The 17,952-nt window shown below is 38.1% G+C and overlaps 1 protein-coding gene across 2 annotated transcripts in view; it reads left to right on the plus strand.

The window, feature by feature from the left end:
* Nucleotides 1-17,952, plus strand: part of RIMS2 (regulating synaptic membrane exocytosis 2) — a 1,281,054-nt gene that overhangs the window by 185,936 nt on the left and 1,077,166 nt on the right. For both annotated transcript variants that reach the window (XM_053715268.1, XM_053715269.1), the window contains exon 2: nucleotides 4,716-4,926. In XM_053715268.1, the coding sequence (XP_053571243.1) occupies nucleotides 4,716-4,926 (211 nt within the window). The remainder of the gene's footprint in view (nucleotides 1-4,715; nucleotides 4,927-17,952) is intronic.

The following is a 17,952-nucleotide window of genomic DNA, read 5'->3' on the forward strand; positions in this document are numbered from 1 at the left end:
ACAAGAATTTTTGTACATTTCCCACTATTCATGAGCTTTCATACAATATTATATATCTGAATGTTTTGGGCTTTATTTTATTGTCATTTATTGTAACATTTTGGTAATATCCCATTGATACCCATCCTAGCAATTGTGTTGCTAATTTCTAACTTGTCTGCTTTTGAGTTACACAAGGGCGCCCCCTATAGATATTTTCTGAGGATTTTGGAATTATTCTTGTCATATTTTGGTCTGACATTTAACTATACCTGTTATATCTGAGTTATAAAGTGAAATATTATATATACATAACTTTATGACTATTATTATTATTTGTTAGTAGTTTTATGTTACCGCATGTCAATAAGTCTGTAGATTAGGTTAAAGCTCTATCCGCAGCTAATATACCCCTTTAAGGAGAAGCTTTGTTTCTTTTTCCTAAAGGAGAAGCTATTGAAACATTTTAACATCAACTGGGCTGTTAAAGATCTCATATAGCTAACATTTCTTTTGAAGCTATATTTCATTTCATAACTCGGAAGGAAGGCAGTGCATTGATGTATAATTGACAAGTATGTTTTGTTTATTAGTCAAACACCACGTAGGAAGCCACAAATTAATTATGACCTTTTCCCTGGTGAGCAAGCAAATGATAATTTATCATGAAATCTTTGGACTTTGAATTAGCAAGGGAAAGATAGAAAGATGAAGTGTTAACAAATGCTGTACATTAGTGAGAATATTCAGCATTAATAGGCAAAAAAGAAAATAAATTAAAACCAGTTGTATACTTTGAGATGGCAATAAACAGTAGGTAACTAAAATGCATTGATATATATTTTATCCAAAATTAATTAACTTGATATACAATAACTATTTTGCTACTAGTTAAAATATTGGGTTAAATAACTGATTGTTGCCCAGATTACAAGTGTAACGTAAAAATGGTTCCGATATGGGGCCAGATTACAAATGCAGCGTAAATGTTTGCGCGCTCGATAAGGGGTTTATTATTGGTTGTGTTTAGAGCTTGTTGGACTTACCGATATTATTACGAGTTGAAAGTAAACACGATAGCTTGCGCAAAATCACGATTTACGCTAGAATGATTAACCCAACTTTAGAGCTCTGGTTATTTGCTTCATTCATGAAAAAAATATTGCACACCAAGTTATAAGGGCTCAAAGATACATACATATACATGTCTAGACTCTAAAGATAAGATGTTTATGTATGTATATATATATATATATATGTGTGTGTACTTATGTATTTATGCATTTATATGCATATATATGTATTTACAGACATATATACACTAGGGCTGCATGATTAATCGATTATGCGATTTTAAAACCGTGAGAGTCGCAATTTTTTCCTAAATAAAAAAATCCTCAGAAGTGGCTGTAATGCATTGATTTGTTTGTGATATCTTGCAAACCAGCTCCATCTAGTGGTTGCTTTTAGCACACATTTGTAAAATGGCTGTTTTACTTTCACTTTCTGATCTCAGTAGCAGCCGATCAATCTAGAAGTCCAAAAGCAGAGCCCATGCAGGAAAGAAGAGGAGAGAACGCCATTTACTTATATTTCCCCCTATGGACGTCTGCAGTCTGAAACTTAGGGTTTGTGAACATTATGGAACCTCTCACACAATCTCCTGCTCCTCTGAGAAACGGCTCAAATACATAGCAGATGCAGTTAACCCCACGGCTCCCAAAAAGGCTAAAACTGCAGTCCCCTCTGCTGCTGGGTTAACTGCATCTACAATGAATGTATTTTATATCAGCAAGGCACAGCATTTCTGAAAGGAGAAGCCCCCATCCCTACTGCTATATGCCTGTAATGGATTCCTGGACAGGAGCAGGGCTCATTTTCAGTTAAATTAAAATGTTTAAAAAAGAAGAAGAAAAACAAATATAATATATATATATATATATATATCTGTGTGCAACTGTGTATGTGATTGTATATTATACATGTGTGTGTGTGTGTATATATATATATAAATATATATTGTGTGTGTGTGTTTATATATATTATGTTAATAATATATATAAGTTAATCATACCACTGTCCACAGTTAGAATGACTGTCCAAGAAAACATGACAATGTTGTGTGTCATAAGACCTAATAACTGGCTAGTGGCTACTATTTAATCACATCACAGGCAGCAAATTTTATTTTAACTATTTTGTAATTTGTATTTTTATGCTCCAAGAGTGAATTGGACATTGAGAAACATGTACTTAAGATTCTTTAGCGTTAAACTTTAGAATGCAAAATGAAGGTGTATAGTCATTTATAAGAAAATCAATTTTTTTTTTTGCCCATATCGCCCAGCCCTAATATACACATATAAACACATAAATACATATCTACACATTTATAGACATATATAGGTGCATTGGAGCCCTTTGCAGTTAAGTAGATGAAAACATGAAAAGGCATATTTATGCAATATTCAAATTTAATAAAGTGTGACACTGTGTTTTTACTGTAATTATTTCACATTTCTGCACTTAGCAGAATATGTTCTAGGTATTTATACATAGATATTCCTATATATATATATATATATGTATATACTGTATCTATACCTATATATAGTCATGTATATATATATATATATATATATATATATAGGTATAGATATATATACTGTACAAAAAAACACATCGGATATACCGTATGCAGAAATATTTATTTATTAATAAATAGAACATATTCTGTTATATGAAGAAAATTGGAATGTTAATTGTCATATTTTCATGTTGGGTTAGTGCACATGAGCATATGCAATCGGGGTATTAGGTTCTTTTCAACTTTTTTTTTCACCATTGACTGCTATGGGGGAATACGTTAACATGCACGTAATATTCTAACTTCAGCTTTTTGAGCATGTCAACTCATAATATGGGCGCAACCCGATGCATGCAAAAAGCTTACTTCTACCGCAATTAACGCTCGAGTTGGAGCATTATTTAGCGCTCCATTTGTAATCTGGCCCATGGTGTGCTAACATTGCTATAGTGTAATCCATAGTGCTCCTATTTTTACTGACATATTACAAGTTGACAGTAAAATGTAACAAGCCTTGGGTGTGCGAACATCTGGAGGTCAGATAGTGAGGCGGTGCTAAATGCCCCACCTAATAAATGTATATGGGGCATGCTAGATAACTCAATCTGGATTTCGCTTGAAAGATGCACTGCTAAAGGTGCAGTGGGAAAAAAAATAAAAAAAATAGTGTCCAACAGTAAGTTTTAAATTAAGATATATATATATATATATATATATATATATATATATATATATATATATATATATATATATATATATATATATATAAATATATATCTCACATATAAATATACATTAAAAGTAATATACAGTATATGTTTTTTATTAACACAATTGTTTTTTTGTGATTGAACTCTGGTCTTTAATAAATAATTCATTTATTTACTTAATACTGTGACCTTTTGGGGTAAAAGCCCCTTCTTCAGACTTATTGTTCCACTGATAGGTTGTAAGCAAGCTTGCAGGACAATATTATTTTTTAAGCAGATTTACTTACCTTACTGCTGAGGGGCTTCAAAACTGATATTCTCTCTCTGCTCACTACTCAGTCACAAACAACAGACAGAAGTGCAGACCCACTATCTATCTATCTATCTATCTATCTATCTATCTATCTATCTATCTATCTATCTATCTATCTATCCACTCCTTTTGATCTTTTCCTTGTCCAACACCTAGGCATATACCATATCCCTTTAAAACACTGTTAAAACAATTTTATTAATTGAACACAGATATATTACTTTTAATATGTATTTATTTGTGGGATATACTTAATTTTTCTATATTTTACTTGTGTTTTGTTATACTTTTATTTTAGCCCTAACATTTTACTTTAGGTCTCTAGACACACAGACAGAGGGGCCGATTTAACATGCTGCAAATGCATCAGTTTCCGTGCGAGCTGTGAGGCTCGCTGGAAACGAGTTAAGTTCTTAAGACCGCTGCTCCTTAACTCATCAGCCACCTCTGAGGCAGCGGACAGCAATCATCCCGATCAGATATGATCAGGATGATTGACACTCCCGATTGGCAGTGAATCTGCTGGGGACGACATTGCTCAAGCATTTCACTAGAAATGCTTGTGCAATGTTAAATGCCGACAGCGTATGCTGTCTGCATTTAGCGATGTCAGGCGGACATGATCTGCTACAGCGGATCATGTCCGCCCGCATCATAATAAATCGGCCTCAGAGTATACAGCATATGTAGTCTTCTCCAGTACCTCTTTGTAAAGAGTGACAAAAGTTTATTATCAGAGTATTTAGAGCCAAATAGTCTACTTTGAGGAAAGTAAGGCAGTGTTTTGGCTGCTAGGTTGCCATTTCAAATCGCCATAGTGAACTGGCATCCAGTAATTGTTCTTATATAAATTGTATTTTTTAACCACCTATTGATTATTAAAGAACGTTTTAACTTATTACCAACTCTTTCATCTCTCTATGTGCTTATGTTTGATTGTTTTTAATTAGTCAAATATATAAATCTAACATTGTTTAAATACAGCATTACCTTTTTAATGTTTATTTGTTTCATTGTAACATTTACAAATACAATTTCTTGTGGTCTCTATGTTGCTTTTATACTTAACATTTTCTGTGCTTAATGGAAATCACCAGCTCATTTATTTCTTTTTTTACCCATTTAGGAAGTTACACCAGCAGTTTGAAATGTACAAAGATCAGGTGAAAAAAATGGGTGAAGAGTCCCAACAGCAACAGGAGCAAAAGGGCGATGCCCCAACCTGTGGGATCTGCCACAAAACAAAATTTGCAGATGGCTGTGGCCATAATTGTTCATATTGCCAAACTAAATTCTGTGCACGTTGTGGAGGACGAGTGTCTCTGCGCTCAAACAAGGTACAGTATCACTATCTTGATTTATAATAGTGAGATATGCAAATAATGTGTAAATAATGACATAAATGATTACCTCACCAACATGGCAACAAATATGTTATGACTTTGTAGAGTAGTTTGTAGGTACAGCCAAGTAATAGTGTATTTGTGTGTGTTTGTGTATATATATATATAAATATATATTATCGAGAAATAGATACGGGAGAGAAGCAAATGCTATATATATAGGCTAGTGTACAAGGTTACCTCAAATCGGTCCTTGTTTAATTTATAAATACTTATGGTGCAGGCCCTTATATAGTATTATAATGTGTAATATAACAAGAGAACTCATCCTGGAAAATAACCAGGTTGAAAAAAAGACAGGGAAACAGCACTCTTTTGACGAAGCCCGTTAAGCAACTTGGACGCACGGGTGAAACGCGCGTCGGCATAGGTCCAGCCGACCGGATCACGTGATGTGCGTATGAGGATCTCAAAGCAAAGAATCTGCAAACAAGTCCTGCGGTTTTCTACCAGGCACATTTAAAGCAAAGTCAGGATCAATACTCGGCATCTTTTGGCTTCCATGGTCATTGACTCACAGCTATTCGGCACGGCCGATATGTCACTGAAGCTATCAGGTCGTATGGTTCCATATTGTTACTAGATTCCTTGCCGCTAACTGCATTAACCAGATCTGGCTTATGTGCATGAATTTCGCACTTGGCAAACGCCACTCTGTCGAGAGGGGGCGCAGCTTTCTCTAGGAACTTACTAGGATCACAGTTTATCGAATAACAAATGGACAGACACATGCTTAATACTAACACATTCATCTGCTTCCCTGCATAGCATGCTATAACGCTATCTGCTTAAATGTGCTTATTAATACCTTGTCTGCAAAACATGTTATCCATACATGAAGATTGAAATGTCTTGTTTATCTACTTTTGTACATATCCTGAGGGCGTGTCTCCACTTGATCACTTAGATCCCATTACTCTACCTGCCCGACTGCTATACCTCCTGAGTGAGGTGTCGGATGCAGCAGGGTGTAGTTGATCTCTGGTATACGCTTCCCCTCTGAATATAATTTCTTCAATGTACAGATTGCAAGGTATGTTTGACTAGCATATCCCGCTTGTAATAAAGCTGTCATCACTTTCTTAGATCCCTTATTACGCTTTTACCTGCCCAGCAACTACCTCTTCACAGAGGGGCTGTGTGCAGCCGGGTGTAGGAAGTGTGACAGGCTTTACTTAAAGTCAGCTCTGTATTGTGCTGTATTTTTATATTTGGCAACTTGCTCCGCACATCCCCTGACCGGTCAGGTTCTGTCTATTGGACTCGAAAGGTCCCATAGTATTTGTTTCCTTTTGATGAATATTACTGTTGCAAACTGATTTTGTACTTCACACACAGTGTATTTTGCCTATCCTTGCGGTGCAAGGGTGGAGGCAGGACTCCCGAATGCCATCTCCTCTACTACTTATGTATACAAATTGTGCTAGTAAAATATTGATTATTTTCAAAAGAGTGCTGTTTCCCTGTCTTTTTTTCAACCTGGTTATTTTCCAGGATGAGTTCTCTTGTTATATTACACATTATAATATATATATATATATATATATATATATATATATATATATATATGTGTATAAATAAATATATATATATATATATATATACAGTATATATATATATAGATAGATAGATAGATAGATAGATAGATAGATAGATAGATAGATCGATAGATACAGTGTATATATATATATATATATATATATATATGAGAGAAGAGAGCTAGAGAGATATGTGTATGGCTTAAAATTGATTGTGATTAGTCTAGTCCCTGTAGAGTTAGAAATTTGACTTTTTCCGATTTTTACTATGAGTGGAAATTTGTGAAAAGAAAATTGTAGCAAGCACAAATGATACTGTAATTCATTCCGTTTTGCTGGAAAAAAATATTATTCATTAAAATCAGAATGTCATTCTCATATATATATGTGTGTTGGTCTCTGCCAGACATTGTGCACCTTATACAGAGGTCAAGAGCTTGCTTTAAGGGAACCTATGCCAGGTGTAGAAATATTATAAAAAATATAAAAATATATTTACTGTAAAATCCTCACTTGTGTTTTTGAATGACTTTTGTGGTGATAAAGTGAGTTTGTAGCAGCCCTAGCTCATCACACACAGATAGGGAAGATTTGTGAGTGTAATAAAGTTTTTTTTTTTACATTTTCTTATTTTTACTTGTATTTATTTGACAAGGGCAAAGTTAATGCAACAGATTATAATAGTGTACAGTAATATACAGAAATACACCAACGTAAACATACATACGCAATGTAAACTGAAGGCTTAACGCAATTGTTTTATAGGTTTTAGCTCCTATAATTCTATGGAAGATTAATAAACAATTATGTGCCCCTTTTATCTTGTTCTCAATTGTTTTTGTTTTAATGGGGTAGTGACCCTAGGTGCCATTGTGCCTTTTTAATTTCTATCCATACTCATATTCCTTTGTTATATATGTTGCATGAATTAAAATATAATTTCTTCTGTTATGTGTGATCAGTCCACGGGTCATCATTACTTCTGGGATATAACTCCTCCCCAACAGGAAATGCAAGAGGATTCACCCAGCAGAGCTGCATATAGCTCCTCCCCTCTACGTCAGTCCCAGTCATTCTCTTGCACCCAACGACTAGATAGGATGTGTGAGAGGACTATGGTGATTATACTTAGTTTTTATGACTTCAATCAAAAGTTTGTTATTTTACAATAGCACCGGAGCGTGTTATTACTTCTCTGGCAGAGTTTGAGGAAGAATCTACCAGAGTTTTTTTTTTTTACTATGATTTTAACCGGAGTAGTTAAGATCATATTGCTGTTCTCGGCCATCTGAGGGAGGTAAAAGCTTCAGATCAGGGGACAGCGGGCAGATGAATCTGCATTGAGGTATGTAGCAGTTTTTATTTTCTGAATGGAATTGATGAGAAAATCCTGCCATACCGTTATAATGACATGTATGTATACACTTCAGTATTCTGGGGATGGTATTTCACCGGAACTACTCTGTTAAAGGTCACTAATCCTTTTAATAAGTATTTATCATGTTAAACGTTTTTGCTGGAATGTAGAATCGTTTACATTTCTGAGGTACTGAGTGAATAAATATTTGGGCATTATTTTCCACTTGGCAGTTGTTTGGTTTTAATTGTGACAGTTTCGTTTCTCTTCACTGCTGTGTGTGAGGGGGAGGGGCCGTTTTTGGCGCTCTTTGCTACGCATCAAAAAATTCCAGTCAGTTACTCTTATATTTCCTGCATGATCCGGTTCATCTCTGACAGATCTCAGGGGTCTTCAAACTTCTTTGGAGGGAGGTAGATTCTCTCAGCAGAGCTGTGAGAATTTTATATTGACTGTGAATAAAAACGTTGCTCTGTAATTTTTATGTCAAATTTAATTATTGTTATTTTTCTAATGGGAACAAACCTTTGCTAAAAGTTGTGTTGTTTTAAAGTTTGATGCTATAATTGTTTTTTCAGTTCATTATTTCAACTGTCATTTAGTCATTTAATCATTTAATCGTTTAGTACCTCTTTGAGGCACAGTACGTTTTTGCTAAAAAGAATTATAACCAAGCTGCAAGTTTATTGCTAGTGTGTTAAACATGTCTGACTCAGAGGAAGATATCTGTGTCATTTGTTCCAATGCCAAGGTGGAGCCCAATAGAAATTTATGTACTAACTGTATTGATGCTACTTTAAATAAAAGTCAATCTGTACAATTTGAACAAATTTCACCAAACAGCGAGGGGAGAGTTATGCCGACTAACTCGCCTCACGCGGCAGTACCTGCATCTCCCGCCCGGGAGGTGCGTGATATTATAGCGCCTAGTACATCTGGGCGGCCATTACAGATAACATTACAAGATATGGCTACTGTTATGACTGAAGTTTTGTCTAAATTACCAGAACTAAGAGGCAAGCGTGATCACTCTGGGGTGAGAACAGAGTGCGCTGACAATACTAGGGCCATGTCTGATACTGCGTCACAGCTTGCAGAGCATGAGGACGGAGAGCTTCATTCTGTAGGTGACGGTTCTGATCCAAACAGATTGGATTCAGATATTCAAATTTTAAATTTAAATTGGAGAACCTCCGTGTATTACTAGGGGAGGTCTTAGCAGCTCTCAATGATTGTAACACCGTTGCAATACCAGAGAAACTGTGTAGGTTGGATAAATACTTTGCGGTACCGGCGAGTACTGACGTTTTTCCTATACCTAAGAGACTAACTGAAATTGTTACTAAGGAGTGGGATAGACCCGGTGTGCCGTTCTCACCCCCTCCAATATTTAGAAAGATGTTTCCAATAGACACCACCACTCGGGACTTATGGCAAACGGTCCCTAAGGTGGAGGGAGCAGTTTCTACTTTAGCTAAGCGTACCACTATCCCGGTGGAGGATAGCTGTGCTTTTTCAGATCCAATGGATAAAAAATTAGAGGGTTACCTTAAGAAAATGTTTGTTCAACAAGGTTTTATATTGCAACCCCTTGCATGTATCGCGCCGATTACGGCTGCGGCAGCATTTTGGATTGAGTCTCTGGAAGAGAACCTTAGTTCATCTACGCTAGACGACATTACGGACAGGCTTAGAGTCCTTAAACTAGCTAATTCATTCATTTCGGAGGCCGTAGTACATTTAACCAAACTTACGGCTAAGAACTCAGGATTCGCCATACAGGCACGTAGGGCGCTGTGGCTAAAATCCTGGTCAGCTGATGTTACTTCTAAGTCCAAATTACTTAATATACCTTTCAAGGGGCAGTCTTTATTTGGGCCCGGTTTGAAAGAAATTATCGCTGACATTACAGGAGGTAAGGGCCACGCCCTACCTCAAGACAAAGCCAAAGCCAAGGCTAGACAGTCTAATTTTCGTCCCTTTCGGAATTTTAAAACAGGAGCAGCATCAACCTCCACTGCACCAAAACAGGAGGGAGCTGTTGCTCGTTACAGGCAAGGCTGGAAGCCTAACCAGTCCTGGAACAAGAGCAAGCAGGCCAGGAAACCTGCTGCTGCCCCAAAGACAGCATGAACCGAGAGCCCCCGATCCGGGACCGGATCTAGTGGGGGGCAGACTTTCTCTCTTCGCCCAGGCCTGGGCAAGAGATGTTCAGGATCCCTGGGCGCTAGAGATCATATCTCAGGGATACCTTCTAGACTTCAAATTATCTCCCCCAAGAGGGAGATTTCATCTGTCAAGGTTGTCAACAAACCAGATAAAGAAAGAAGCGTTTCTACGCTGTGTTCAAGATCTGTTATTAATGGGAGTGATCCATCCGGTTCCGCGGTCGGAACAAGGACAAGGGTTCTACTCAAACCTGTTTGTGGTTCCCAAAAAAGAGGGAACTTTCAGGCCAATCTTAGATTTAAAGATTCTAAACAAATTCCTAAGAGTTCCATCGTTCAAAATGGAAACTATTCGGACAATCTTACCCATGATCCAAAAGGGTCAGTACATGACCACAGTGGATTTAAAAGATGCTTACCTTCACATACCGATTCACAAAGATCATCACCGGTATCTAAGGTTTGCCTTCTTAGACAGGCACTACCAGTTTGTAGCTCTTCCATTCGGATTGGCTACGGCTCCAAGAATCTTCACAAAGGTTCTGGGTGCCCTTCTGGCGGTACTAAGACCGCGAGGGATTTCGGTAGCTCCGTACCTAGACGACATTCTAATACAAGCTTCAAGCTTTCAAACTGCCAAGTCTCATACAGAGTTAGTTCTGGCATTTCTAAGGTCGCATGGATGGAAAGTGAACGAAAAGAAGAGTTCTCTTTTTCCTCTCACAAGAGTTCCATTCTTGGGGACTCTTATAGATTCTGTAGAAATGAAGATTTACCTGACAGAAGACAGGTTAACAAAGCTTCAAAATGCATGCCGTGTCCTTCATTCCATTCAACACCCGTCAGTAGCTCAATGCATGGAGGTGATCGGCTTAATGGTAGCGGCAATGGACATAGTACCTTTTGCACGCCTACACCTCAGACCGCTGCAATTGTGCATGCTAAGTCAGTGGAATGGGGATTACTCAGATTTGTCCCCTACTCTGAATCTGAATCTAGAGACCAGAAATTCTCTTCTATGGTGGCTTTATCGGCCACACCTGTCCAGGGGGATGCCATTCAGCAGGCCAGACTGGACAATTGTAACAACAGACGCCAGCCTACTAGGTTGGGGCGCTGTCTGGAATTCTCTGAAGGCTCAGGGACTATGGAATCAGGAGGAGAGTCTCCTTCCAATAAACATCCTGGAATTGAGAGCAGTTCTCAATGCCCTTCTGGCTTGGCCCCAATTAACAACTCGGGGGTTCATCAGGTTTCAGTCGGACAACATCACGACTGTAGCTTACATCAACCATCAGGGAGGGACAAGAAGCTCCCTAGCAATGATGGAAGTATCAAAGATAATTCGCTGGGCAGAGTCTCACTCTTGCCACCTGTCAGCAATCCACATCCCGGGAGTGGAGAACTGGGAGGCGGATTTCTTGAGTCGCCAGACTTTTCATCCGGGGGAGTGGGAACTTCATCCGGAGGTCTTTGCCCAAATACTTCGACGTTGGGGCAAACCAGAGATAGATCTCATGGCGTCTCGCCAGAACGCCAAACTTCCTCTCTACGGGTCCAGATCCAGGGATCCGGGAGCGGTTCTGATAGATGCTTTGACAGCACCTTGGAACTTCGGGATGGCTTATGTGTTTCCACCCTTCCCGCTGCTTCCTCGATTGATTGCCAAAATCAAACAGGAGAGAGCATCAGTGATTCTAATAGCGCCTGCATGGCCACGCAGGACTTGGTATGCAGATCTAGTGGACATGTCATCCTGTCCGCCTTGGTCTCTACCTCTAAGACAGGACCTTCTGATACAGGGTCCATTCAAACATCAAAATCTAACTTCTCTGAAGCTGACTGCTTGGAAATTGAACGCTTGATTTTATCAAAACGTGGTTTTTCTGAGTCGGTTATTGATACCCTGATACAGGCTAGGAAGCCTGTTACCAGAAGGATTTACCATAAAATATGGCGTAAATACCTATACTGGTGCGAATCCAAAGGTTACTCCTGGAGTAAGGTTAGGATCGCTAGGATATTGTCCTTTCTACAAGAAGGTTTAGAAAAGGGTTTATCAGCTAGTTCATTAAAGGGACAGATTTCAGCTCTGTCCATCTTGTTACACAGGCGTCTGTCAGAAAATCCAGACGTCCAGGCTTTTTGTCAGGCTTTAGCTAGGATCAAGCCTGTGTTTAAAGCTGTTGCTCCGCCATGGAGTTTAAACTTAGTTCTTAACGTTTTACAGGGTGTTCCGTTTGAACCCCTTCATTCCATTGATATAAAATTGTTATCTTGGAAAGTTCTGTTTTTAATGGCTATTTCCTCGGCTCGAAGAGTCTCTGAGTTATCAGCCTTACATTGTGATTCTCCTTATCTGATTTTTCACTCAGACAAGGTAGTTCTGCGTACTAAACCTGGGTTCTTACCTAAGGTAGTCACTAACAGGAATATCAATCAAGAGATTGTTGTTCCATCCTTGTGTCCAAATCCTTCTTCAAAGAAGGAACGTCTTCTACACAATCTGGATGTAGTTCGTGCCCTCAAGTTCTACTTGCAGGCAACTAAAGATTTTCGCCAAACTTCTTCCCTGTTTGTCGTTTATTCTGGACAGAGGAGAGGTCAAAAAGCTTCTGCTACCTCTCTCTCTTTTTGGCTTCGTAGCATAATACGTTTAGCCTATGAGACTGCTGGACAGCAGCCTCCTGAAAGAATTACAGCTCACTCCACTAGAGCTGTGGCTTCCACTTGGGCCTTTAAGAATGAGGCCTCTGTTGAACAGATTTGCAAGGCTGCAACTTGGTCTTCGCTTCATACTTTTTCCAAATTTTACAAATTTGACACTTTTGCTTCTTCGGAGGCTATTTTTGGGAGAAAGGTTCTTCAGGCAGTGGTTCCTTCTGTATAATGAGCCTGCCTATCCCTCCCGTCATCCGTGTACTTTTGCTTTGGTATTGGTATCCCAGAAGTAATGATGACCCGTGGACTGATCACACATAACAGAAGAAAACATAATTTATGCTTACCTGATAAATTCCTTTCTTCTGTTGTGTGATCAGTCCACGGCCCGCCCTGTTTTAAGGCAGGTAAATATCTTTTAAATTATACTCCAGTCACCACTTCACCCTTGGTTACTCCTTTCTCGTTGATTCTTGGTCGAATGACTGGGACTGACGTAGAGGGGAGGAGCTATATGCAGCTCTGCTGGGTGAATCCTCTTGCATTTCCTGTTGGGGAGGAGTTATATCCCAGAAGTAATGATGACCCGTGGACTGATCACACAACAGAAGAAAGGAATTTATCAGGTAAGCATAAATTATGTTTTTATGGGGCAAAAAAGTCAGTCAATTTGCAGTTTTATAGTGAACCTCTAAGATATTGGAATAAAAAGTGTGTATTTAATAAATAATATGTAACTATTATCTTTAGAATTCATGAATAAATGAAAAATCCGTGAAAGGGATATTTTCACTTTATGCAATTTAAAGTGTAAGGATTTTGATAACTTCAGCTCATGATAGAAGTGTGCACAACTACTCCATGATTTTTATTTTATTTTTTAAAAATATAAAACCAATGAGGTTAGCTGGGATCTTGTGGGATCATTTAAAATGATCTCTTTTTATCCTAAATAATGTATGTATATTTTCTTCAGGTTTACACTTAAAGGGACACTAAAGTCAAAATTCAACTTTCATGATTCTCCAGAGGTTTTGGAACTACAGTAGGTTTCCCATGATGCTCAGCCAGCTGAAATGCTAGCTCAGCATCATGGGAAATGTATTTCCAAAACCTCTGGAGTTTCACAATTGATGACCCCTGATATAGAGCATGCAATTTCAAACAGCTTCTAACTTACTTCCATTTTCAAATTGTGCAGTCATTTTATTTGCACACTATCAAAGGCACCAACGTTTACTGAGCATGTACAAGAGTTCACATTATATATGTATATGAGTCTGTAATTGGCTGATGGCTGTCAAATGATACGGTCCAGGAAATAAAAGGAAACTTTGAATTTTTTTAAAAGCAAATCTGCTGCTCGTTTGAAATTCAAAATAAGTGTTATTGCATCGTCTTTTATATGAATCTGTTAATGATGCAAGTCTACTGTATTTACTTAAAAGAGGCATACAAAGTTATATTATTATATTGTTTGTATATTATATACTAGAGTAATGTGAGATTTTGGTAAAAAAAATAGCCCTACATATACCCACACTTACTTTACCAGCCCTCCATTCTGCTCCCCAGTATTTAAAATATATAATATATATACATACAAATTCAAAGTTTGGTTTAGCACACCTTACAAAAAGTTTAAATACATCTTTGGGAGTGCTGCCAATGATACCAAATAGCTGCACAAAACAGGGGTTATTGGCCCACATCCATTTGCAAATTAACAACACATTTTTAAATGCTGCAAAAAACACCAATGCTTTTATATTAAAATTAAGATCTTATATATACATACAAATTCAAAGTTTGGTTTAGCACACCTTACAAAAAGTTTAAATACATCTTTGGGAGTGCTGCCAATGATACCAAATAGCTGCACAAAACAGGGGTTATTGGCCCACATCCATTTGCAAATTAACAACACATTTTAAAATTTAAATGCTGCAAAAAACACCAATGCTTTTATATTAAAGTTAAGATCTTAGTCACACAATATGACCATATTCTGCCTAGCCAGTCACCAACTTACAAGGTGTCCCAATGTTGACTGGTCCTAACACTACAGTACTTTGCCTTAATGGGCTGAATCATTCCTGCTTTTTGTCTTCAAAAGATTTTACATATGGAGAAAAAGAATCTGTTTAAGTGCAAAAACACAATTTAGAGTCTGAAATCCAAAATAAAGTAGTGAAATAATAAAAAGATATTTCTGATAAATGTAAAATAAGGAAAAGGAAAACATTGTTTCCCTTTCAGATGTGCACCTACTTTATATGTATGAGGTAAGATATCAGGTGTGTCTGTGCCAGATAATTCACCCCTTTCTGCCTTCTGCAGTACAGTAGAATGTATCCTGTTAATGACTTCTGCTTCACTTTCATGGAGTAGTGGAATTCTCCATACCGTGTGTCTGTAGTTTGATGGTGAGTGGTGAATATGGCATCTCCAGCTCCAAATTAAATATCTTTCAAAATTGCCATGAAAAGCAGCCTCCTAAATGAGCAGGCAACACACTAAGGGGGTCAATTTATCAAGCTACGTACGGAGCTTGATGCCCCGTGTTTCTAAAGACCGCTGCTCCATAACCTGTCTGCCTGCTCTGAGGCGGCGGACTAGCGGTCCATTGGTTGTGAATCTTCAGGGGGCAACTTTGCACCAGCAGTTCTCAAGAACTGCTGGTGCAATGATAAATGCCGACAGTGTATGCTGTTGGCATTTATCAATGTGCGGCGGACATGATACGCTACATCGTACAACAGTATTATATTAATATACTTTTACCTCTGTGATTACCTTGTATCTAAGCCTATTCTGATGGCCCATTATCAAATTACTTTCTATTTATTATCTATTGACTTGCATTTTAGCCAATTAGTGCTGTGTTGTGCTGACTCTTAAATAACTCCACCAGCATGAACCCAATTTTATCTATATGGCTCACATGAATTAGCAGTATCCTGTTGTGAAAAGCAAATTAAAAAAGCATGTAATAAGAGGCTGTCTGTAATGACTTAGAAACAGGCATACATTTAGAGGTTTAAATGTTATAAATTATATTAATATAACAATGTTGGTTGTACAAAGTTGGGAAAAGGGTAGAAAAGGCATTTTCTATCTTTTAAAACAATAACAATTTTACGGCTAGATTTAGAGTTTGGCGGTAAAAGGGCTGTTAACGCTCCGCGGGTTTTTTTCTGGCCGCACCATAAATTTAACTCTGGTATCGAGAGTTCAAACAAATGCTGCGTTAGGCTCCAAAAAAGGAGCGTAGAGCATTTTTACCGCAAATACAACTCTCGATACCAGAGTTGCTTACGGACGCGGCCGGCCTCAAAAACGTGCTCGTGCACGATTCTCCCATAGGAAACAATGGGGCTGTTTGAGCTGAAAAAAAACCTAACACCTGCAAAAAAGCAGCGTTCAGCTCCTAACGCAGCCCCATTGTTTCCTATGGGGAAACACTTCCTACGTCTGCACCTAACACTCTAACATGTACCCCGAGTCTAAACACCCCTAGCCTTACACTTATTAACCCCTAATCTGCCGCCCCCGCTATCGCTGACCCCTGCATTACACTTTTAACCCCTAATCTGCCGCTCCGTAAACCGCCGCCACCTACATTATCCCTATGTACCCCTAATCTGCTGCCCTAACATCGCCGACCCCTATGTTATATTTATTAACCCCTAATCTGCCCCCCCACAACGTCGCCGACACCTACCTACACTTATTAACCCCTAATCTGCCGACCGGACCTGAGCGCTACTATAATAAAGTTATTAACCCCTAATCCGCCTCACTAACCCTATCATAAATAGTATTAACCCCTAATCTGCCCTCCCTAACATCGCCGACACCTACCTTCAATTATTAACCCCTAATCTGCCGACCGGAGCTCACCGCTATTCTAATAAATGTATTAACCCCTAAAGCTAAGTCTAACCCTAACACTAACACCCCCCTAAGTTAAATATAATTTTTATCTAACGAAATAAATTAACTATTATTAAATAAATGATTCCTATTTAAAGCTAAATACTTACCTGTAAAATAAATCCTAATATAGCTACAATAATATAAATTACATTTATATTATAGCTATTTTAGGATTAATATTTATTTTACAGGTAACTTTGTATTTATTTTAACCAGGTACAATAGCTATTAAATAGTTAAGAACTATTTAATAGTTACCTAGTTAAAATAATTACAAATTTACCTGTAAAATAAATCATAACCTAAGTTATAATTAAACCTAACACTACCCTATCAATAAAATAATTAAATAAACTACCTACAATTACCTACAATTAACCTAACACTACACTATCAATAAATTAATTAAACACAATTGCTACAAATAAATACAATTAAATAAACTATCTAAAGTACAAAAAATAAAAAAGAACTAAGTTACAGAAAATAAAAAAATATTTACAAACATAAGAAAAATATTACAACAATTTTAAACTAATTACACCTACTCTAAGCCCCCTAATAAAATAACAAAGCCCCCCAAAATAAAAAATTCCCTACCCTATTCTAAATTTAAAAAGTTACAAGCTCTTTTACCTTACCAGCCCTGAACAGGGCCCTTTGCGGGGCATGCCCCAAGAAGTTCAGCTCTTTTGCCTGTAAAATAAAACATACAATACCCCCCCCCCAACATTACCACCCACATACCCCTAATCTAACCCAAACCCCCCTTAAATAAACCTAACACTAAGCCCCTGATGATCTTCCTACCTTGTCTTCACCATGCCAGGTTCACCGATCCGTCCTGGCTCCAAGATCTTCATCCAACCCAAGCGGGGGCTAGACATCCACTGAAGAAGTCCAGAAGAGGGTCCAAAGTCTTCCTCCTATCCGGCAAGAAGAGGACATCCGGACCGGCAAACATCTTCTCCAAGCGGCATCTTCTATGTTCTTCCATCCGATGACGACCGGCTCCATCTTGAAGACCTCCAGCGCGGATCCATCCTCTTCTTCCGACGACTAGACGACGAATGACGGTTCCTTTAAGGGACGTCATCCAAGATGGCGTCCCTCGAATTCCGATTGGCTGATAGGATTCTATCAGCCAATCGGAATTAAGGTAGGAATTTTCTGATTGGCTGATGGAATCAGCCAATCAGAATCAAGTTCAATCCGATTGGCTGATCCAATCAGCCAATCAGATTGAGCTCGCATTCTATTGGCTGTTCCGATCAGCCAATAGAATGCGAGCTCAATC

Source organism: Bombina bombina, chromosome 5 (assembly GCF_027579735.1).
Source record: "Bombina bombina isolate aBomBom1 chromosome 5, aBomBom1.pri, whole genome shotgun sequence".
NCBI lineage: Eukaryota > Metazoa > Chordata > Amphibia > Anura > Bombinatoridae > Bombina > Bombina bombina.